Below are 23,067 nucleotides of genomic sequence, written 5' to 3'. Positions count from 1 at the left end.
TTTTAAAATATTAGGAAAGCCATAGTTCACTCAGGAATACTATTATTCACATTCCACATAGGTTGTTTGACAGCAGATACTAGTTTGGCAAGCTTCAGATGGCAAAATGCTAAGTTGTGAGTTCAGTATGGCCCGGCCGGTTGCTTCTCCTTGCCCTTGAGATCCCGGCAGCATGTACTGTTAAGAGACCACCTTGTTGCTGCCACTTCTCTTCTCATAGTTGAATCCACTATGGGAAAATACTCATCTTAAGACGCATGTCTTAGCAAAAAACCTCCCACAAATCAACTGGGTATCATGATGTTCTGTTTGATAAATTCTGTGACTTCTTCAATTATATTGTTGATTTTAGGTGTTGCTTTATTTGCATATTTCTTTTTTTTTTTTTTTTTTTTTTTTTTTTTTTGAGACGAAGTCTTGCTCTATCACCAGGCTGGAGTGCAGTGGTGCAATCTCGGGTTACTGAAACTTCTGCCTACCAGGTTCAAGCGATTCTCCTGCCTCAGCCTCCCGAGTAGCTGGGATTACAGGTATGTGACACCACGCCCAGCTAAATTTTGTATTTCTCGTAGAGACGGGGTTTCACCATGTTGGCCAGGATGGTTTCGAGCTCTTGATCTTGTGATCTGCCCACCTCAGCCTCCCAAAGTGCTGGGATTACAGGTGTGAGCCACCACGCTTGGCCTATTTGCTCGTTTCTTAACCTGTTGTGTTGCTTTGTTTACATCTTTCTCAACTCTCTTCCAGTTGATCTGCACATAGCCACTATGACTAGCAATCTGAAGGGAAGAAAGCCACTTCCTACTGCAGTTGCTGTGTTTTCCAACTTTCTGGAACACAGATCCTGCACACCAGTCAGTAACACCAACCGTTACAATCTGGGTAGCTACTAAGTATTTTTCTACCACAGGTTCCCAACTGGGACCAAACACTCGATTCCACCACCGGTGTCTTCTTACACACTCTGTGGCCTGTAACACTTTGCAAGAGTTGTCACTCTCATATTCCTGGGAAGGGGGAATTCAGGTAGCCATGATCAGAGATTTTATGTATTCTGGATATGAATTCTTTGAGGGATACATTTATTGCAGATATCTTCTTCTACCTGTAGGTTGCCTATTAGAACTCTTAGTGATATCATTTGAAAAGATGTTCTCAATATTTTTTTTTTTTTTCGAGATAGGGTCTCGCTCTCACCCAGGCTGGAGTGCAGTGGTGCAATCATGGCTCACTGCAGCCTCAACCTCCTGGGCTCAAGTGGTTCTCTCACCTCAGCCTCCTGAGTAGCTGGGACTACAGGCTTGTGCCACCACAGCTGGCTAATTTTTTTATTTTTTGTAGAGACGGGGTCTCCCAATGTTATGTAGGCTGACTGCAAACTCCAGGACTCAAGCGATCCTCCCGCCTTGTTCTCCCAAAGTGCTGGGATTACAGGCATGAGCCACCATGTCCAGCCCCTGATACTCTTAATTTTAGTATAGGCTAATCCTTCACCTTTTCCTTTAATGGCTTATGTTTTTTATCCTGTTAAGAAATCTTTGCTACAAGATATACTGTTAAATGGACTTTATATGCAAGGAAAAGGAGGGTTGCCATTGATAGGAAGTACAGGAAGAGGTAGTATGGTGTGGAATGGTCTCTTTCCAATCAGAAGTCAGAAAAGCAGTATTGCTTGAGAGTTATACAATATGAAGTAAAACTGCAAAGTGTGCTCTCCACACAAAATACTGCCAACTTATTGTATTTTGACCCTTATTGTAGTGCATATTCCTGCTATCAGCTGTGCCAGACAGTTTGGAGAGCCAAGTGCTTGAATATTTTTCTTTTCTTTTCTTTTTAGAGATGGGGTCTCACTCTGTTGCCCAAGCTGGAGTGCAGTGGCAAGATCATAGCTCACTGCAGCGTTGACTTCCTGGGCTCATATGGTCCTCCCACCTCAGCTTCTGGAATAGCTGGGACTATAAGTGTGTGCCACCATGCCCAGCTAATTTTTTCTATTTTTTGGTAAAAATGGGGTCTCCCTATGTTGCCCAGGCTGGTGTCAAACTCCTGGCTTCGAGTGATTCTCCCTCTTCAGCCTCCGCAAATTCTGGGAATACAGACGTGAGCCACCACACCTGGTCTGTTTGATTTTTTACTTACCTATATAGCTGAGAAAGAGAGTTTTTAGGCCTTAATGATATAAAGGCCACATTTTAGTTTTTTCACATTGTGAGGGCTCAGTCACTGCTTGGTTAGATATAGGTTTCTTCTTTCTTTGATTTTAAAAATACATATATCACATATATACAGATGAATTAGTTCACACAGTTTTCCTTGACTGTGAATATTATTCTCATGTTATGTAGGGTGCAAGGGATTCATGCATTAAACATGACCCCCTTTATACCAGACCAAATAACCATAGCTAAAATTCAACATGTCTAGCTTTAAAAAAGTTTTTTTTGAGACAGAATCTCACTCTGTCACACAGGATCGGAGTACAGTGGCACCATCTCAGCTCACTGCAACCTCCGCCTCCCGGGTTCGAGGGACTCTTCTGCCTCAGCCTCCCAAGTAGCTGGGACTACAGGCACACGCCGCCACGCCTGGCTAATTTTTTTATATTTTTAGTAGAGATGAGTTTTCACCATGTTGGCCAGGCTGGTCTTGAACTCCTGACCTCAGGTGATCTGTCCACCTCAGCCTCCCAAAGTACTGGGATTACAGGCATGAGCCACCACACCCAACCTAACATATATATATATATTTTAAAGACATCCATTGTAAATCCAACTCTCCATCCCCATCCCCCAGTTCAGTACCACCTTGGTCTTTTGTCTCCCACTTCAGAGCTCAGGGTCTAGGTCCTGCTCCTTTTCCGTAGTGCTTTATGTTTCACTGCTGCATAAGCAGTTTTCCATGTCAGTAGATGGCAGAAGAGTCAAAGAGGTTTGTTTTCTCCCGTCCAGCATTATCAGCCTGATGAAACACTGGCAAGGAGAAGAGATGGGAACTTGAGTGGTTTCTTTTGTGTAGTTTACAATGAAAGAAAATTTAGGGGAAGAGGGGGTGATCCATGTTTGGAAAACTGGAATATAAAGGAACATGTATTTTCTTAGATGAACAAGGAATGCTGGCCACAAATGGTTTCTCCACTTTTGCATGTCTGTGAAGATACTTGTACCCACCAGCCCCTTTATACCATCTCTTTTTTTTTTTTTTTTTTTTTGAGACGGAGTCTCGCTCTGCCGCCCAGGCTGGAGTGCAGTGGCCAGATATCAGCTCACTGCAAGTTCCGCCTCCCAGGTTCACGCCATTCTCCTGCCTCAGCCTCCGGAGTAGCTGGGACTACAGGCGCCCACCACCTTGCCCGGCTAGTTTTTTGTATTATTATTATTATTATTTTTTGGTACAGACGGGGTTTCACCCTGTTAGCCAGGATGGTCTCGATCTCCTGACCTCGTGATCCGCCCGTCTCGGCCTCCCAAAGTGCTGGGATTACAGGCTTGAGCCACCGCGCCCGGCCTATACCATCTCTTTATGTGGAATCTTTAGCAAGAGATGAAACCTGGCTACAGTGATCTGACAGTTAAGGTCCAAAATGAATCCTCACAGTGACAGTTCTGCAAAGCACCAGACAAAAGTAATTAAGACAGTAGGAACAGCAGTTGGAAAAAGTGATGGCAAATGAGTGAGGCAGTAATCCAGTAATTTCTTGTTAATTTTAGTCATTTGCTTACAAGCAAAAATATAATGTTTTGTTAAATAAATGCATTCTTATTTCCTTTTTCTTTTTCTTTCTTTTTTTTTTTTTTTTGAGACAGAGTCTTGCTCTGTCGCCCAGGCTGGAGTGCAGTGGTGCAATCTCGGCTCACCGTAACCTCCGCCTCCTGGGTTCACGCCATTCTCCTGCCTCAGCCGCCCGAGTAGCTGGGACTATAGGCGCTCGTCACTACGCCCGGCTAATTTTTTGTATTCTTTAGCAGAGACGGGGTTTCACTGTGTTAGCCAGGATGGTCTCGATCTCCTGACATCGTAATCCGCCTGCCTCGGCCTCCTAAAGTGTTGAAATTACAGGCTTGAGCCACCGCGCCTGGCCCATTCTTATTTCTTTTGTCCTCATTGATGATGGAACTGTGACTGGAATTAGAAATTCAGCTTCTGTGTTTAAAACTGGGCCTGGTGTGGTGGCTCACACCTGTAATCCCAGCAGTTTGGGAGGCCAAAGTGGGAGGATTACTTGAGGCCAGGAGTTTGAGACCAGCCTGGGCAACATAGCAAGACCCTATCTCTACAAAAGATAAAAAAACTTAACTGAACATAATGGCATGCACCTGTAGTTCTAGCTACTTGGGAGGTTGAGGTGGGAGGATTGCTTGAGTTCAGGATTTCTAGGCTGCAGTGAGCCATGACTGTGCCACTGTACCCCAGCCTTGGAGACAGAGCAAGACATGAGACTTTCTAAAAAAAAAACCTAAACCAAAACAACCCCTGAAGCATTGTATGCCCACTTTCTAGGAATCTATTCAAAGTAGGTACTTAAAATATCACATGATATAAAAAAATTTACTCAAAATGGATCAAAGACCTAAATGTAAGAGCTCATAGAACTCTTGAAGGGAACATAGGTATAAATGTTTATGACCTTGGATTAGGTAACAGTTTCTTAAATATGACACCAAAAGTACAAATAACAAAAGAAAAAAGATAAATTGGGCTTCATCAAAATTAAAAACTTTTGTGTATAAAGGACATTATCAAGAAAGTGAAGGGCCGGGCCTTGTGGCTCACAGCTGAAATCCCAACACTTTGAGAGGCCGAGGCAGGAGGATTGCTGGAGTCCAGGAGTTTGAGAGTTTGAGACTAGCCTAGGGAACATAGTAAGACCCCGTCTCTATTTAAGAAAAAGTAAGAGAAAAAAAAAAAAAAAGTGAAAACACAACTTATAGAATGGGAGAAAATATTTGTAAGTCATTTATCTGATAAGGGCATACTCTCCAGAATATATAAATAACTTTTACATGTCAACAATGAAAAGACAAACAACCCAACTAAAAATTGGGCAAAGGGCTGGGCACCGTGGCTTATGCCTATAATCCCAGTACTTTGGGAGGCCGAGGCAGGCGGATCATTTGAGGTCAGGAGTTCAGACCAGCCTGGTCAACATGGTGAAACTGTGTACCTACTAAAACAAATACAAAAAAAATTAGCTGGATGTGGTGGTGCATGCCTGTAATCCCAGCTTCTCAGGAGGCTAAGTCAGGAGAATCCCTTGAATCTGGGAGGGAGAGGTTGCAGTGAGCCAATATTGCACCGCTGCACTCCAGCCTGGGTGACAGAGTGAGGCTCCATCTCAAAAAAAAGAAAAAAAGGCCAGGTGCGGTGGCTCATGCCTGTAATCCCAGCACTTTGGGAGGCTGAGGCAGGCAGATCACTTGAGGTCAGGAGTTCGAGACCATCCTGGCCAACATGGTGAAACCCCATCTCTACTAAAAATACAAAAATTAGCCGAGCATGGTTGTGCATGCCTGTAATCCCAGCTACTTGGGAGGCTGAGGCAGGAGAATGCTTGAACCAAGGAGGCAGAGGTTGCAGTGAGCTGAGATTGCACCATTGCACTCTAGCCTGGGCAGAGTGAGACTCCATCTAAGAAAAAAAAAAAAAAAATGGGCAGAGAATTTAAATAACCATTTCTTCAAAGAAGATATATAAATGGCCAGTAAGCACATGAAAAGATGCTGACCTTTATTAGTTATTAAAGAAATGCAAATCAGAACCACACCTAATCGAATGGCAATAATAATAATAAAAAGGAAAATAAGTGTTGGCACAGACAGAGAGAAATTAGAGCCCTAATACATTGCTAGCAGGAATGGAAAATGGCACAGCTGCTATGGAAAAGTTTGGTGGTTCCTCAAAATGTTAAATGTAGAGTGACTCTGCAATTCTGCTTCTAGCTATATACTCAAGAGAGCTGAAAACATATGCCCATGTCAAAACTTGTCCAAAAATGTTTAAGCATCACTATTCACAGTAGCCAAAAGGCAGAAACAACCCAATGTCCATCATCTGATGAATAGATAAACAAAATGTGGTAGTAGAGCCATACAGTGGAATAATAATTCAGGCCTAAAAAATAATTCAGCCAAAAAGGAATGAAGCATTGATACATGCTACAAATGGATGCATTTTGGAAATACTGTATACTAAGTGAAACAGGCCAGACACAAAAGAACACATGTGATATGATCCCATTTATATGAAATGTCCGGAATAGGCAAATCCATAGAGACGGAAACTAGAGTAGTGGTTGCCAGGCAATGGTGGTAGGGAGGAATTGGGAACAACTGCTAATAGGTATGGAGTTTCTTTATGGGGCGATGGCAATGTTCTGGAATTAGGTAGTGGTGATGTTTGTGCAGACTTACGAGTAGGCACAAAACACTGAACTGTACACTTGAACATGGTTAAAATGTTAAATTTTGTGTTTTATGCATTTTATCTCAGAATATTGCAAAAAAAGATTTAGCTACAAGGGTGTTCACTGAATTGTTTCTCATATCGAAAAAAATGAAGAGAAAAAAATTAAAGCCTTCAGTAGGGTACTACTTGAATAAACCGTGCTAGAGTTGTATGTACACATTTGTAGAAATGAACTTATCGATGTGAAAAGATGTTTATGATATCAAGTGACGAAAAACCAGTTCTAAGATAATATTTAAGGAATGATCCTATTTTTTTTTTTTTTAAAAACAAAATACACTAGAAAGGAGTGAGTGGAAGTCCATACACTAATGTGTTAGGGAGGCCAGGCACGGTGGCTCATGCCTGTAATCCCAGCACTTTGGGAAGCTGAGGTGGGTAGATCACTTGAGGTCAGGAGTTCAAGTCCACCCAGGCTCCCAGGACAACCTGGCAAAACCCTGTCTCTACTAAAACTACAACAATTAGCCTGTCCGGCTCCCAGGACAACCTGGCAAAACCCTGTCTCTACTAAAACTACAACAATTAGCCAGGCGTGGTGGCAGGTGCCTGTAATCTCAGCTACTCAGGAGGCGGAGGCAGGAGAATCGCTTGAACCCGGGAGCCAGAGGTTGCAGTGAGCCGAGATGGCGCCACTGCACTCCATTCCAAATGACAGAGTGAGACTCCATCTCAAAATAAATAAAAAATAAACGTAATGTTAGGGAGCCCTGGATGGTGGATCTCCTTTTCTTTCTGCCTTAGTGTTTTCTGATTTTTCTACAATAAACTTAAATTGTATTTTTAAAACATTATGTTAAAAACAAACTTTTTAAGGATCCAGAAGGATTATTTATCATGCAATGGAAAGGTGATTCCAACTGTAGCTCTAAGACTTCCCTCCCCAGGTTTCCTCTCCTCTTCTTTTCCATACAGATAATAGTGAAATAATTGGCTAGCATGGAGGAGATGAGAAATTCTGAAGGTCTGTGCCACCTCAACTCTCTGCTTGTTCAAAGCTGTGTTTTCTTATGTGTGAGGAAAGGTGAAAATTGAAGGGAAGGAGGAAGATTTCTAGGTAATAAAGAAATCAATTTAGAAAACATCATCAGGCAAATAGTACCTAAACTGCTCGACCACTTGCTGCTTGACTATTTCCTGAAGGTTCTTCTACTTCCCCTGGTGAAAGAGGTGCAAAGGGACAGGAATAAAATTGTTATGTTGTTGGTAATAAAATTGTTATGGCCACACCTGGGAATGCTACTGTAATTGGAGGTCTCTGAGCACTTTCCTACAATTCCAGTTCTCACATGTTTAAAACTATGTTGTAAACTCTGCATCAACATTGAAACTTAGCACCTTTGACTGCAGTCTAGAGATTAAACTGTTAAAAATAACACCTTTTGATTAGAAGAGAAAAATAAGGCTAAACATTTCTGGAACTTGGGATATATTCTCCCATATCATTTTGCTTTTTAAAATGAGAACTTTTATATGATAGATTTTCTTTTTTTCATGGTATACTTAGCACACTTAAAAAAATGTAAAACACTTAATACTTTAAAAAAGCATTTTTAAATGACGTATTGATGAAAGCTGAACTTTTTTTTTTTTTTTTTGAATGGAGTCTCACTCTGTCGCCCAGGCTGGAGTGCAGTGGCCCAATCTCGGCTCACTGCAAGCTCCGCCTCCCGGGTTCACGCCATTCTCCTGCCTCAGCCTCCCGAGTAGCTGGGACTACAGGCCACGCCCGACTAATTTGTTGTATTTTCAGTAGAGATGGGGTTTCATTGTGTTAGCCAGGATGGTCTGGATCTCCTGACCTCGTGATCTGCCCTCCTCGGCCTCCCAAAGTGCTGGAATTACAGGCGCGAGCCACCGCGCCTGGCCTGAAAGCTGAACATTTCTAAAAACTCCTAATAAATTAGAAAGTTACTTTTACGGCTGGGGACGTTGGCTTACGCTTGTAATCCCAGCACTATGGGAGGTCGAGGTGGGCGGATCACCTGAGGTCAGGAGTTTGAGACCAGCCTGGCCAACAGGGTGAAACCCCGTCTCTACTAAATATATAAAAATTAGCCCGGCGTGGTGGCCTGTAATCCCAGCTGCGTGGGAGGTTGAGGCAGGAGAATCACTTGAACCCAGGAGGCGGAGGTTGCAGTGAGCCGAGATCGTGCCACTGTTCTCCAGCCTGGGAAACAAGAGTGAAACTTCATCTTAAAAAAAAAAAAAGAAAAAAAAAAGTGACTTTTACTATCAGCTGCAAGACAAATAGGAGACATTTATCAGCTCTTTACTAGCTGTGTAACTTTGGGAAATTTACATAACTTTTGTGCCTCTTTTGCTTTCTGAAAAATGGGAATCATAATAAAACCTCCCTTACTGAGGTAGCCATGGAGGAGCAGCACTCAGATTTCCCTTCAAGAAAGGGCTTGCTGTTCAGCCGTTAAGGAGTGCAGCGAGCAGAGGCCTTCAGCCATTAGCACCTTTGGAATCTTACTCACCTTTGGAGGTGAGACCTTGATCTCCTAAGGTAGCCCCCAGCTAGTGACTGAGCTCTATGGCTTCCGGGCATGGGCACTGCAGCCTAAGAAGAGACTCCTCTACTGGCCAGCTCTTGTCCAGAGTTGCTGATCACATTGGCCCAGGCTTTGTCAGGTCTGCAGCACGGTCTGAGGCTCTCCCTGCCCAAACCCACTTCCCCTCCTTTCCTTTAACAGGTGTCAGATCTGCAGCAGGGTCTGAAGAATTTCCCTGCCTAGACTTGCTTTTTCCGACTTCTATGTTTTACCAGTGCTGTTCCACAGTTAACCTCTTGTACTTCTAGCTCCATCTGCTTTCAGAGGACTCAACTGACACACTCAGGTGTGTCATAAGCCACAAGTGTGACAGCACATGAAAATGCTGGATGGTGCCTGGCACACAGTAAGGCTTCAGTGACTACTATCACTGGCATTACGTGACTGATCGGCTTTTTATTATAAAATGAGGTTTTGTTTTTGGCCACTGCTATTTTCTCACTTATTCCTGATTTGGTTTCCACCATCCTTTTCTACTGGCATATAAATGTAAGACTGTGTATATACTGATTACAAATTTTAAATAAAAGTTTTATTGTTGATGTATATCTATGAAGGAAAATTTAAACACATATTGGCTAGCATTTGGCAAAGAAGTTAGAGAAAAGAAAACGAAGAGAATAGAAAGTGTACCGTGAAGATAGTACATTCTGTGAGGACAATTTTATTTAGTATTTAAACAGTGTTATATGTCGTATCCTCTTAACCACTCATTCACACACACATCCCCCTCCATAAGAATTCTTCTTTGTCAGTATTTTTTTTTTTTTTTTTGAGACAAGGTCTGGCTCTGTCACCCTGGCTGGAGTGCAGTGGCACAATCAGGGCTCACTGCAGCCTTGATCTCTCAGGCTCAAGCAATATTCTCGCCTCAGCCCTCCAAGTAGCTGGGACTACAGGCACGCACCACCACGCCTGACTAATTTTTTTTTTTTTAGTTTTACTAGAGATGAGGTCTTGCTATGTTGCCCAGGCTGGTCTCAAACTCCTGAGCTCAAGTGATCCTTCCACTTCGGCCTCCCAAAGTGCTAGGATTACAGGCATGAGCCACCGCAGCCCGCCTTGTCGGTATCTAAAAGTTCTGTTTTTAAAATTCTTGGGTTGGTAGCTTAAATCCATCTCCTTCTGCTAGAGTAGGCATGCTTTTTATTCCTTAGAAGGTTTCAAACTTGGGCTTTCTCAGCCTGTTTACTTTTCTAAGATATTAAGTAGATTGACTAGATTTTTCTATGTCATTGCGAAGTTTATTGACTAGTTATAGAAGTCATTTAAAAAATACCTCCCGTGACATGATTCCCATCATTTTCCAAATTGGGAGCACCTAATGGATACTGATGGATGACGCCAGCCATCAGAGGCTTTAGAAATCTCTTGTGCTTTTTGGCAAATCCGACACAATATAAACAATGCAAACTGCTTGTTGGATATCAATGTATACATTTGAATCTGTCTCTTTTTGATGGTGGAACACACTTTGTTTGCATAAGATCTACCAGAGAAGCTGGCCTGCAGGTTTTTACCCTGAACATCCCTGGTAATGGTAACTAGTTGGAATTTAAGAAATTCAACTTTGTCAGAAATTATTCTTTTCAAAAATATGACCCTAGAGATCATCGGATAATATTTTGGCTCTTTGAGTCTTTGTGACTAATATTAAGCATGGCAGGCATTTTCACATCAGGTCAGTCTAAACAGAGGGTCAACCCTTTTATTCTTGCCTCTAATTTTTTTTTTTTTTCTTGAGACAGATTCTTGCTCTGTTGCCCAGGCTGGAGTGCACTGGGGTGATCCCGGCTCACTGCAAGCTCCACCTCCTGGGTTCAGGTGATTCTTCTGCCTCAGCCTCCCGAGTAGCTGGAAATACAGGTGCCCGCCACCACGCCTAGATAATTTTTGTATTTTTAGTAGACATGGAGTCCGCTGCCTCGGCCTCCCAGAATGCTGGGATTACAGGAGTGAGCCACTGCTCCCAGCTCCTCTTTTTTTATAGCATGCTGGTTCTTCCTTGCCACCAGGCATCCTGGCTAGAAAAGCAAAGAGGATGAGGCATATTCTTACTCAGTTTCCTCCTTAGTCACAGAGCAAAAGTTCCTTGTATATGGGAAAGGCACAACACTAAGTTTCTCAAGAGCAGTTGTTGTAAATCTAATTGCATTTTTCACCATTCTTAGCATTGGTGAGGTACACATTACACTTTCTGAAAATAAATTTAGGGAGTGTGTTAAAATATGTGTATGTGTATATGTATATGTGTATGTGTGTAAATCGTGGAGTGAGCTACAGTAGTTTATTAATTTTTGTGTGTTCATTGTGTGGTTAAATAAAATGTATACAACCATAAAATGTGGATTTGATTATCTTAAACATGGAGAGCTCCTGACTCTTTTTTTTTTGAGATGGAGTTTTGCTCTTGTTGCCCAGGCTGGAGTGCAGTGGTGTGATCTCGACTCACCACAACCTCCACCTCCTGGGTTCAAGCTATTCTCCTGCCTCAGTCTCCCGAGTAGCTGAGATTATAGGCATTCACCGCCATGCCCAACTAATTTTGTATTTTTAGTAGAGACGGCGTTTCTCCATGTTGGTAAGACTGGTCTCAAACTCCTGACCTCAGGTGATCTGCCTGCCTAGGCCTCCCAAAGTGCTGGGATTACAGGCCTGAGCAACCGCACCCGGCTAGAACTCCTGACTCTTTAGTATTATCTGATTTATAATTTTTATGAAATCTCCTGCTTTGTTAGCCAAATATCTTCTAAGATATTAGAATGTTGAAAAGTTGCCTTTAACAACTAGCATGTTCAAAGGTGACACCATTTTCCTTGCAAGGAAGTAAGCATCTGTTCTCTGGGGGTACCGAGAGGCTGGTCAGGGTACGACGAGGACAGTAGGGACAGGTGACCCCACGTTAAACTCTACTATAAGAATACCTTCCCTGTTCCTTGTACCATTCAGGCTAAAATGAATTGACCATTTATTAGAATTCTGAAGAGGCAATTTGTGTATAAAGACAGGGCAGTAGGAGAAGACTGCTGAAATTCTTTATGCACTAAAAATAACTGTACTTGAGATTGATAAAATTAATGCTTAATGCTTCATCAAGTACTTTTTTTTTTTTTTGAGACTGAGTCTTGCTCGGTCACCCAGGCTGGAATGCAGTGATTCTATCTCAGCTCACTGCAACCTCCGCCTCCTGGGTTCAAACAATTCTCCTGCCTCAGCCTCCCTAGTAGCTGGGATTACAGGCATGTGCCATTACACCTGGCTAATTTTTGTATTTTTACAAAAAAAATACAAAAGAGATGGGGTTTCACCATGTTAGCTAGGCTGGTCTCGTACTCCTGGCCTCAAGTCAACTGCCCACCTCATCCTCCTAAAGTGCTGGGATTATAGGCGTGAGCTACTGCACCCAGCCCATCAAAGACTGTTTTAAGTGAAATTGACTTTTTTTGTGTGTGTGAGTCTCTGGTGTTGACAAGTAAAATGGTTCTTAATACGTTTGGTGCTACCACCTTGACTTGGGCTAAGGTGCCAGCAGTTTATCCCACCAGTACCTTCCCCGCCATCAGTGCACTTGTCAAAAGTGAAGAAGGCAAATAATGTCTTCTTATCGGTATCAAAATAGAATCATTTAAAAATCCAGTCTGACAACTATTCTCATTTGATTAGTCTGTTTACATTTAGTGTAAACAGATATATTTGGATTTGTCTGCTATCTTACTATTTGTTTCTATTTTATCCCATCTGTTTTGTATGCTCACTTTTCCTCACTTTTCTTGCCTTTATTTGGAGTAGTTTTTTAAAATTTTTCTCTCCCTCCACGTCCCTGCCAGTAGCTTGTTATTCATTGTTTTACTACTGTTTTAATGGTTACCCAAGAGATTATAATAGAAATCCTTGCTTAAGTAAGATTGTAATGTAAGTATTGTCACCAGTTTCTGGACAATGTGAGGGCTTTAAACACTTTCACTCCATTTACCCTCCTTCTTTTTAAAAAACTTTTTTAGACACAAGGTCTTGCTGTGTCACCCAGGCTGGTGTGCAATGGTGCAATTCTGGCTTGTTTCACCCTTAAACTCCAAGGCTCAAACGATCCTCCTGCTTCAGCCTCTCCAGTAGCTGGGACTACAGGCACATGCCACCACACCTGGCTGATATTTTAATTTTTTGTAGAGACAGGGTCTCATTATGTTGCCCAGGCTGGTCTTGAACACCAGGACACAAGCAAGTCTCCCGCCTTGGCCTCCCAAAGTGCTAGGATTACAGGTGTGAGCCACTGTGCCCAGCCATTTACCTTCCTTTAAAAAGTTTTTTACTTTGAGAAAAAATTTAAACCTGGTTGGATGAAGCCCACCTAGGTTATAAAAGATTATCTCCTTTATTTAAAGTCAATTAAGTGTAGCTGTTAACCATGTCTACAGAATACCTTCACCTAGATTTGTGTTTAATTGAATAAATTGGGTACTATGACTTTGCCAATCTGACATATAAAATTAACCATCACAAAGCATATTCAGTTTCTTCTCGTTGTCAGGGAACAACAGCCATTTGCACTTTCCATTTGTTCATTCATTTATTCAAGAATTATTTTTTGAACGCCAGCTATGTGCCAGATACTGTGATAGATGTGTGGATACATGTTCTAAGATCCAGACAGCTGACTTATAGATAACTGTTACAATAGAACCTATTTATAAGTTAGGACCCTATTATATATAAGGTTATACCTTCTTTTTGAGTTACTTTATTTTCCTGCAAGACATAGACAGAAATGTATTCATTTTCATGACTTTCATCAGTCTCCTCGCTTAGTTCTTTGTCAAGTAAATATAAATATCTGCCAAATAGCTATCAAAAACAACATTCGGCCAGGTGTAGTGGCTCACACCTGTAATCCCAACATGGGATAGGTGGGGGTGGGAGGATTGCTTGAGACCAGGAGTTCTGGCTGCAGTGACCCAGGATTGCACCACTGAACTGGGTGACAGAGCAAGACTCTGTTTCTTTAAATAAAAAAAAAAAAAAAAGGGTAAATTAAACCATTAGTTTTACCAGGATGGCTGAATTCAAGGGTAATTGAAGTGGAAGAAAAATCTCTGCCCCATGTGGTAGCTGATTTCCAAAAGGGGCAAGAAAGGACAAGCCCCATTGCATAAATGTTTTTCAGGCCTCTGCTTGCATCTCATTTGCTAATGTCCTATTGTCCAAAGCAAGTCACAAGGCCAGTCTAGGTTCAAGGGGTGGGGAAATAGGGTTCATATCCTGGTGGAAATTGCTACAAATAATTTGTGACCATTTATTCTTTGCCATCTACTGCAATGGTTTGAAAGAAATATGAAGCACATGACAGCAGGTTGGCAGATCGTCAGAGGGTCACATCAATGGAGCCCTGCTGGGCATATTCTGACATATATGGATGGTGCTTTCTAGGCCATACTGTGGTACCTGGCCACTGTTTAACATAAAGGGGGAAAGCTGCTGATTATATAATTAAATCAGACAAACCACATCATTTAAGCATTAAAAAATCTCCTTTGAAGTCTGAATTACTGGTTTTCCCATTATATCAGCCAGACACCTTGCCAAATGGTGTCTTTTGTTTTAAAGGCATTGTATCTGCAACTTAGATTACTGCATTTTTCCTTTATTCCTGTGCTTATAAGCATACCCTGAATCCCTAAAAACAAAAAACAAACAAACAAAAAACCCCGATTTTCTTCTTTTTCTTGATTATACACCTTCTAAAAGATTGCTTTGGGCTGGGCACAGTGGCTCATGCCTGTAAACCCAGCACTTTGGGAGGCCGAGGTGGGCGGATCACCTGACATCAGGAGTTCAAGACCAGCCTGGCCAACATTGTGAAACCCCATCTCTACTAAAAATACAAAAATTAGCGGGGCATGGTGGCGGGTGCCTGTAATTCCAGCTACTTGGGAGGCTGAGGCCGGTGAATCGCTTGAATCCAGGAGCCTGAGGCTGCAGTGAGCCAAGATCACGCCATTGCACTCTAGCCTGGGCAATAAGAATGAAACTCTGTCTAAAAAAAAAAAAAAAATTTAGATTCAGAACAATGCATTCTATTCTCCCAGTAATAGCTTTTTATGTTTTCTTAAATAAGTAAAGTGGAAGGTATGTAATAGCCACTACTGCTTCCTCCTCCTGGGAGAATTACTTAGTTTTACTAACATAACATGTCACGCTTTAAAAATCTGGCAAGGAATGAAAATATACCCTTCATTCCAAAAAGGGATTAGGAAGGAAATTATACAAACTATATCTGCCTTAAAATCTATAAATATATTTTAGTTATGCATTATTCTTTTTATCACTTGGAAATAAGTTGTTGCATTCACTTAGTTAAAATTTTGGAGCAAATAAAAACAAATCTTCTGATTCTGATTTAAATAAAACACGTATCGTTTGCTTATTGGAAAAATATAAATCAATAATATATTTGTTAGACATATAAATGTTACTGTTTGAAATACAAGATATCATTTTCACATCAATTTGATGGGAAAATATTCAATTTGGATATCATCAATGGTCCCTAGCTAATGTCAGGGCTGCCTTTCACCAGAGCTTTTCTTCACTCCATTTGATATTTAATAGTTGATGGGATATGAGCAACAGGGCAGAGACTTTTAGAAGATCTAGCATCTTGTCGAAGAAGAACACACTGATGTAATTATTATTAATAAATTAACATTCACAGAGGTCTTCTGAAGAATAAAAGTAAAAGTATTTATATAAAGCATCCAATTTGGATATATTTTCACAAAGGAGACCTGAATATTCTTTTCATGAGAAAAATAAGAAGAATAAATAATAATAAATAAAATAATAGCAGAATAAAATAAGGCACATAAGTAAATAATGTGGTTTGGCTGTGCCCCCAGCCAAATCTCATCATGAATTGTAGTTCCCGTAGTCCCCACGTGTTATGGGAGGGACCAGGTAGAGATAATTATATCAGGAGTGCAGTTTCCCGTCCTGCTCTCATGATAGTGAGTTAATTTTCACAAGATCTGTTTGGTTTTATAAGGGGCTTCCCCCTTTGCTGGGCTCTCATTCCTCTTCTCCTTACCATTGTGTGAAGAAGGACCTGTTTGCTTCCTCTTCCCCTTCCACCATGATTGTAAGTTTCATGAAGCCTTCCCAGTCATGCTGAACTGTGATCAATTAAACCTCTTTTCTTTGTAAATTAAAAAAAAAAAAGAAAAAGAAAATATACCCTTCAACAAAGTTCCGCTGACGTGAACTGAGTTGCTAAGATACTTAGCCAGGCAAATTCAATTACAAACTTTGTGACTCAACTGCACACTGATTTTCAGGATCTTGCAATGTCACCCTACTGACCTGGAAGAATGAATGCACCTTTAATGAAGGGGGAGATTACTTGCTTCCCATTAGCAGGCTCAAGCTCAGTATTTTCTTTTTTTTTTTTTTTGAATGCACCAACACATTCGCATTTATTTTCTCTCTTTTTTTTTTTTTAAAGCAAATGACAAAGACCCAGTTTACCAGCTTTACTTTTTTAAACCTAAGCTTAACATTACATATTTAAACAATTGTCAAAACTTACTAAGTTGCCAGCATTCATGCACAACTAGAAAACATCCTTAATTTATATTAAACCAGAAATGTATTACCATTAATGCATTAATATCTTTCACTACTAAATACTGAAAAAAATTGAAATTATTTCTGCAGAAGAATCGTCCTGGCAATGTTAACTTCACAGCAGGCCGACACTACGTGGCTCACATTTCAGACACAATGAAAAGCAGGTCCATGCTGGTGTTAGTGTACAATCTGGTCCTACACTAAAGAGTCGAGACTCACCTTGGAGTACGTTGAATAAAAAAGCAAAGTGCATACAGAGATTTACAACAATTTTAAAGACAAAAAAAATGGTCCTATTACGTGGTCCCAACAATAAACTCAAAAGTCTATGACAAATAGAGGCTCCGATGAGCTGTTTATAAATACTTTAGGTACAATTATACTGAAAGTCGAGTTCGTTTGAAATCTTCAAAAAAATGTTCCCGTTAATCCTCAAATGGTGCTTGTTATAGTTTAACATTTCTGTTAAGCGCGTGCGTTGAATTACTTGTTATCCAAGCGCAGCAGCTGCTCCTTACCATTTATTGTTAAGGACTTTAACTGGCCGTCTTCTTCAACTTCTACTCTTTCTTGACCGTTCTCGACAATTCTCTTTGTAGTGATTTTTCTGCCATTAACTATTTTAGTTGAAGTTGATACCGATTTGAAGTTGCCCATGCCACCACCACCAAATGACGTGGAAGAGAATGAAGTGAGGCCCCCATGACCTAGTGACCCAAATGAAGTAAATCCTGTATCAAAAGAAGGAAATCCACTTCCAAAAGACGGGAATCCACTGAACGCAGAGAAAAACGACCCCGTCCCTCGGCTTCTGCTTCCTCGGGGACCCCTTCGATTCCCAAAGAAGTCCTCAAAAGGGTCTTCAAACAAGTCAAATGAAAATGGGTCCCTTCCACCAAAAAATTCCCTGAAGACATCATCTGGGTTACGGAATGTGAAGCCAAATTCAAATGGACTGTCAAAATGACTTCCACCTCCTCCTCCACCATTTAATCCTTCTTTGCCATATTTGTCATAGATATCCCGTTTCTTAGCTAAAAATTTAAAGAAAAGTCAGTAAGGCCAAGTTCCTTTTAAACCCTTAATTCAATAGAAAAGGTATTTCCCAAGTTGTAAATCAGTTTTCAATGTATTACAATTAAATTTCAAAGAGTATGGCCATCCTTTCTTTAAAACAAAAGGAAGTAAGAGGGAAAACTTTCTGTACCTCTCTCCTGAAAATTCAAAAAAGAAATTAAGTATGTAAGTATTTACGGCTGGGCACGGTGGCTCACACCTGTAATCCCAGCAGTTTGGGAGGCCAAGGTGGGCAGATCACCTGAGGTCAGGAGTTCGAGACCAGCCTGGTCAACGTGGAGAAACCCCATCTCTACTAAAAATACAAAATTAGCCGGGCATGGTGGCGCATGCCTGTAATCCCAGCTACTCAGGGGGCTGAGGCAGGAGAATCGCTTGAACCCAGGAGGCAGAGGTTGCACTGAGACGAGATTGCACCTCTGCACTCAAGCCTGGGCAACAAGAGCGAAACTCCATCTCAAAAAAAAAATTTTTTTTTATTCCATTAGATCATTTCTTTCACTCTACTGCCCACAGAGCCCAGACACGCTACATTAAAATCACATGACCAAGTACAAAATTATTCCAACCACAGAAGTGCACCGTCTTACCACAAAAATCTGCAGCACAAAAACAAACATGCTAGGGCCTAAGCAAGTGGTAGAAAGCAGATGTGCCAGAAAGGCGCCAACCTAACACCCTACAGGCTCCTTCACCCTGAAAAGGGACCACCTGGATGCCAGGCCTGGGGCTAGCATGCCGCTCTCACACTTACATTCCAAACGCTACTTATATCCCAGAACAAAAAGAATGACACTAGAAGCACTGGTACTTCTGACATGATACCATCTGTGTTCCTCAAAAAAATCTCATAGGCTGGACGCAGTGGCTAACGCCTGTAATCCCAACACTTTGCGCAGGCAAGGCTGGTGGATTACTTAAACCCAGGAGTTCAAGACCAGTCTGGGCAACACGGCAAAATTCCACCTTTAAACACAATATTGAAAAGTTAGCTGGGCACAGGGGCACCCACCCGTGGTCCCAGCTACTCGGAAAACCAAGATGGAAGAATCGCTTGAGCCTGGGAGGTCAAGACTGCAGCAAGCTGTGATCATACCACTACATTCCTAAAAGAAAATCTCACATTCCACAAAATGGGAAAACAGGCTTAGAAGCAAACCACTTACAAGCAAGTTCAGGTAGCCGGTGCCATGGCAAGAACAATGACCATGTTTTGAAGATAACTCCAGCTCGCACTTAAGGCTGCCTAAAAGGATAGGAAGAACACATCCCGCACCTCCCAAAAGAACCAAGCAACTCTTCAGTGTGAGAGCTGAAAGCTGCTCTATCAAGTATGACGCTTCATTTTGGTCCTCACTTTTCCTAATGCTACTAGTCCCTAAAATCCTGAATCTGGCAATACTGAATTAGCACACAAACAACAACAACCGAAGAACAAGATGGGAACACTGAGGCCTGTGCCCTCCTGTCACTCCAGCGCACAAATCCAAGGGAACAAGCATGGCGCAGTGGCGCTTGGAGCTTGAGAGGATGATCACCTCAACCCAGGAGTTCAAGGCCTCCCTGGGAAACCTAACAAGACCCTCTCTCTTTAAAAAAAAAAAAAAAAAAAAAAAACTTTCCAATGAATAAGCTCAACAGTTCAAGACCTTAAATGCCACATTTCAAGATGATTTCAAGTATCAGTGTTTTATGTCTTTTCATATTTTTGAAGTAAAATGTCTGGGATTTCCTCTAAAACAAAGGAGGTGGGCCACAGTGTCACCAGAGAAAGCAAGGCTGGTGGTGTGCTGGTAGCTGTTGAAGGTGGCAAGCTTACATTGGGTTCCTTCTGTTTTGTTTTTTGTTTTTTGTTTTGTTTTTGGAGACAGAGTCTTGCACTGTCACCCAGGCTGGAGTGCAGTGGTGCAATCTCAGCTCACTGCAACCTCCGCCTCAAACTGGGTTCCTTCTTTAAAAAAAAAAAAAAAAACACCCACATTTGTTGTAAATATGGGCCAATTACCTGAACATATGCAGATACACTTAACCTAACCAAGTGCCCACTTCCAGGGTTCTGGTAGTCCATCCCTAACTTTGTAAATGCCTCGGCCTTTGCTTGCAACAGGCCACCCAGCACTGCAGCAGACAGGGGCACTGTGTGGCTTTCCAGTTCTGTCACTGTTCCCCCACCCCAGGCCCCACGCACAGCCTTTTACTTCCCCACGGAACCCCAACTGCATCTAGGCAACAGCTGACCTCTGACCCCTCACCCATTTGTGAACTAGGCCAATGGATCTGACTTCCAGTAACATACAACACCTCTGCTCCAGACCCAGGAGGGGAAGACAGGCCTGAAATTTGCAAACTAAATTTTAGCTGTACGTTCCACCCCCTCTTCTTGGGAACTAATGACGTCCTCTCAAGTAGTAAAGCTGACTCCACTGGCATGGTATTGTTTAAGTCAGTGGGGGTGAGCGAGGTCAGAATGATCACACACAACAACGGGGGCAGGCACACCACATGCACAGTGACCTGAGTCCTGCAACCTCCTCTCTCCAGGGTTCCTAGTCCTGTTTTAAAACAGCCATCCTAAGAGAAACTGCCAGAAGCCCTGGTACTCCACAGTTCTCACAGTTACCTCAATCAATTCACATCTTCACGAGAAAAGTAAAAAACCTCTCAGGGGCCCAAAATCCAGGTGGCATCAAAAACAAGTCACTTGAGTCCATACTGTGCTACCCTCAGGAGGATCCCAACGCCCACTCCGCATTCCGGCATGCCCGCTCAGGGTCCTTCAGCAGCTCGGGGGCACTCACCATCCGACAGCACTTCATATGCCTCCGCTACTTGTTTGAATTTTCTCTCTGCTTCTTCTTTATTCTCGGGATTTTTATCTGGATGCCACTTCAGCGCCAGTTTCCGATACGCTTTCTTAATATCCTCGGGTGAGGCATGTCTCTGCACGCCTAGAACTTCATAGTAATCCACCATGTTTTAAGAGATTGCTGGAATGGGTCCGAGGACGGAGGCGGCCGGTGGCGGGACGCAGGGGAGGTGGGGTGACTGCCCGAATCTCCTCACAGCTCCTGCACTGCTGCGCTGGTGGTGGCGGCGTCTCCTCGCGCTTTCCTTTCTCTCCTTTCTCCGACAACAAAACAAGCTCAGTATTTTCATAGCATATGTAATAAAGCTTTGGAAAGAACACAGTTAAAGTGATGACCATTAGCTGGAGTAGGAAAAGATTCAACTCAAACATATTTCAGTTATCTTAAACAAATTCTTCCCTGAAGTGTACACACATGCAATTAGTTGCCTTTCCCGGTGAATATGCCCCAGAAGAATTTGCCTCCATTCAGTTACAATTTACAAAAGGCATTTTTCAAACATCTCGAGCGATATACATAGCTGGGAAGAGTGTTAATTGCAGAAGTACTCTGATTTATCAAGCAAATAACTATGTGAATGTGCTTTGTAAACTACAAGATACTCTGAAAATATCTGTTGTCATTCTGGTTAGGGTTTTTTTTTTTTTTTTTTTTTTTTGAGACAGAGTCTCATTCTGTCACCTAGGCTGAAGTGCAATGGGGAGATCTCGGCTCACTGCCGAGATCGAGGCTCTGCCTCTTGGGTTCAAATGATTCTCGTGCTTGGCTTCCTGTGTAGCTGGGACCATAGGCACGTGCCAACATGCCTGACTAATTTTTGTGGTTTTTGGTAGAAACGGAGTTTTGCCATGTTGGCCAGGTTAGTCTCGAACTCCTGACTTCGAGTGATCTGCCTGCCTTGGCCTCCCAAAGTGCTGGTATTACAGGCATGAGCCACTGTGCCCAGCTGTCATTCTGTTTTTTAACTCATGTACGTAATACATACAGATTAATATGTTACACCTTCTTCAAAATGACTTTGCAATTGGTTGGACTGAAAAATGAAATAATTTTGGTAACACTCTTCCAAGATCGGTGAGTTTTTCTGTTGTTTTCTTTCTTCTTACCATTAGACTATAGGCACAATGTCTCAATGGTATTTACAATTCCTTGAAAGAATTATTTCTAATTATCTATGTAATATACACCTATTTTAGAAAAGTTTAAAAATGGAGAAAAGTATGAAAAGTAAAGTAAATAATAACGAATTATTCCATTACCCAGAGGTAGTAGTCATTAATATTTAGTCCATTTTCTTCTCATCCTTTTTCTGCACACATAAGTATATACAGAAATATGAAAATAACATGTATTTTTGATGTGATTTTATAAGAGGTAATATAGAATACAATTGAATATTGGAGAGATGTGCCATGATTTACTTAACCAGCGCCGTTGCTGAGTGTTGTTTACAAATTGTTACTATTACAAATATTATTATAATGAATATCTTAATGCATAAAGTTTTATCTGCATTTCAGATTATTTGGTTAAATTAGATTCCTACAAAGAGATTCTGTTAACCATTCTGCAACAGTATGGTCCCCTTTTCTGTTATTACTGCTGTTGTGTAAGTACCACCCCCTGAGCCCCCATTCCCACTTCCCACTGAACGGAACTTTTTTGTGTTACCAGTATGATATTACAAAAATGATGAAGTGTGATTTCTGCGGCCGGCCATTGTGGCTTTCCCCTTGATCTCTCTGTGCTGGTTCACTTGTTCTGGCAGAAGACTTCAGCATTCCTTTGGAGAGGTCCATGTGGTAAGGACGTGAGGCATCCGCCAACTACTATGTGAATGAGCTGCCTTGGGAGTAGATCTTCCAGCCCTGGCTAAGCCGAAGCCTCGGCCACCAGCTGGAATGAAACATCATGAAAAACCCTGAGCTGGAACCATCTAGGCCAATATGCTCCCAGATTCCTGTCTGGTAGAAACTATGTGAGATAATAAATGTTATGGTCCTTTAACATATCTAAATTGCTAAATATTAGGGTTCTTTGTTATGTAGCAATATATTAGTAATATATAGATAAACTGGGTCAAAAGGTAGAGTATTTAAATATGCTTGATTGGGTTAAATGACTTTCCAGAAATGTTATACTAATTAACTCTTAATAGAAGTATGTCTATTACAGTCATGCCTGTAATCCCAGCACTTTGGGAAGCCAAGGCAAGAGGATTGCTAGAGCCTAGGAGTTCAAGACCAGCCTGGGCAACATAGTGAGGCCACATCTATACAAAAAATAAAAAAATTAGCCAGGCGAGGTGGCACACACCTACAGTCCTAGCTACTTGAGAGGTTGAGGTGGGAGGATCACTTGTACCTGAGAGGTCAAGGCTGCAGTTAGCCATGATTGTGCCTGGATGACAGAGCAAGACTCTGTCTCGAAAGAAAGGAAGGAAGGAAGGAAGGAAGGAAGGAAGGAAGGAAGGAAGGAAG

At 41.8% G+C, this 23,067-nt stretch overlaps 1 protein-coding gene and 1 pseudogene across 1 annotated transcript; both read right to left on the bottom strand.

Moving 5' to 3' along the window:
- Positions 1-248: 248 nt before the first annotated feature.
- LOC111540577 lies at positions 249-1,034 on the bottom strand (annotated as a pseudogene).
- Positions 1,035-16,501: 15,467 nt separating this feature from the next.
- On the bottom strand, positions 16,502-20,863 carry LOC113225298 (dnaJ homolog subfamily B member 6). The gene is made up of 2 exons (XM_026457087.2): positions 20,519-20,863; positions 16,502-17,677 (listed from the first exon to the last, which is right to left on the bottom strand). The coding sequence occupies exons 1-2, from the start codon at positions 20,691-20,693 to the stop codon at positions 17,127-17,129; spliced, it is 726 nt and encodes a 241-aa protein (XP_026312872.1). The 5' UTR covers positions 20,694-20,863; the 3' UTR covers positions 16,502-17,126.
- Positions 20,864-23,067: the final 2,204 nt, after the last annotated feature.

The sequence above is a fragment of the Piliocolobus tephrosceles genome, chromosome 10 (genome assembly GCF_002776525.5).
Source record: "Piliocolobus tephrosceles isolate RC106 chromosome 10, ASM277652v3, whole genome shotgun sequence".
NCBI lineage: Eukaryota > Metazoa > Chordata > Mammalia > Primates > Cercopithecidae > Piliocolobus > Piliocolobus tephrosceles.
The sequence above is the reverse complement of the archived record's forward strand: the minus strand, read 5'-3'. Positions and strand labels throughout refer to the sequence as shown.

Excerpts from the sequence above, each read along its gene's own strand:
- LOC113225298 (XM_026457087.2), bottom strand. The coding sequence starts at position 20,693 with ATGGTGGATTACTATGAAGTTCTAGGCGTGCAGAGACATGCCTCACCC. Across the intron at positions 17,678-20,518 it reads ATATGAAGTGCTGTCGGATG|CTAAGAAACGGGATATCTAT; the intron begins GTGAGTGCCCCC and ends TTAAATTTTTAG.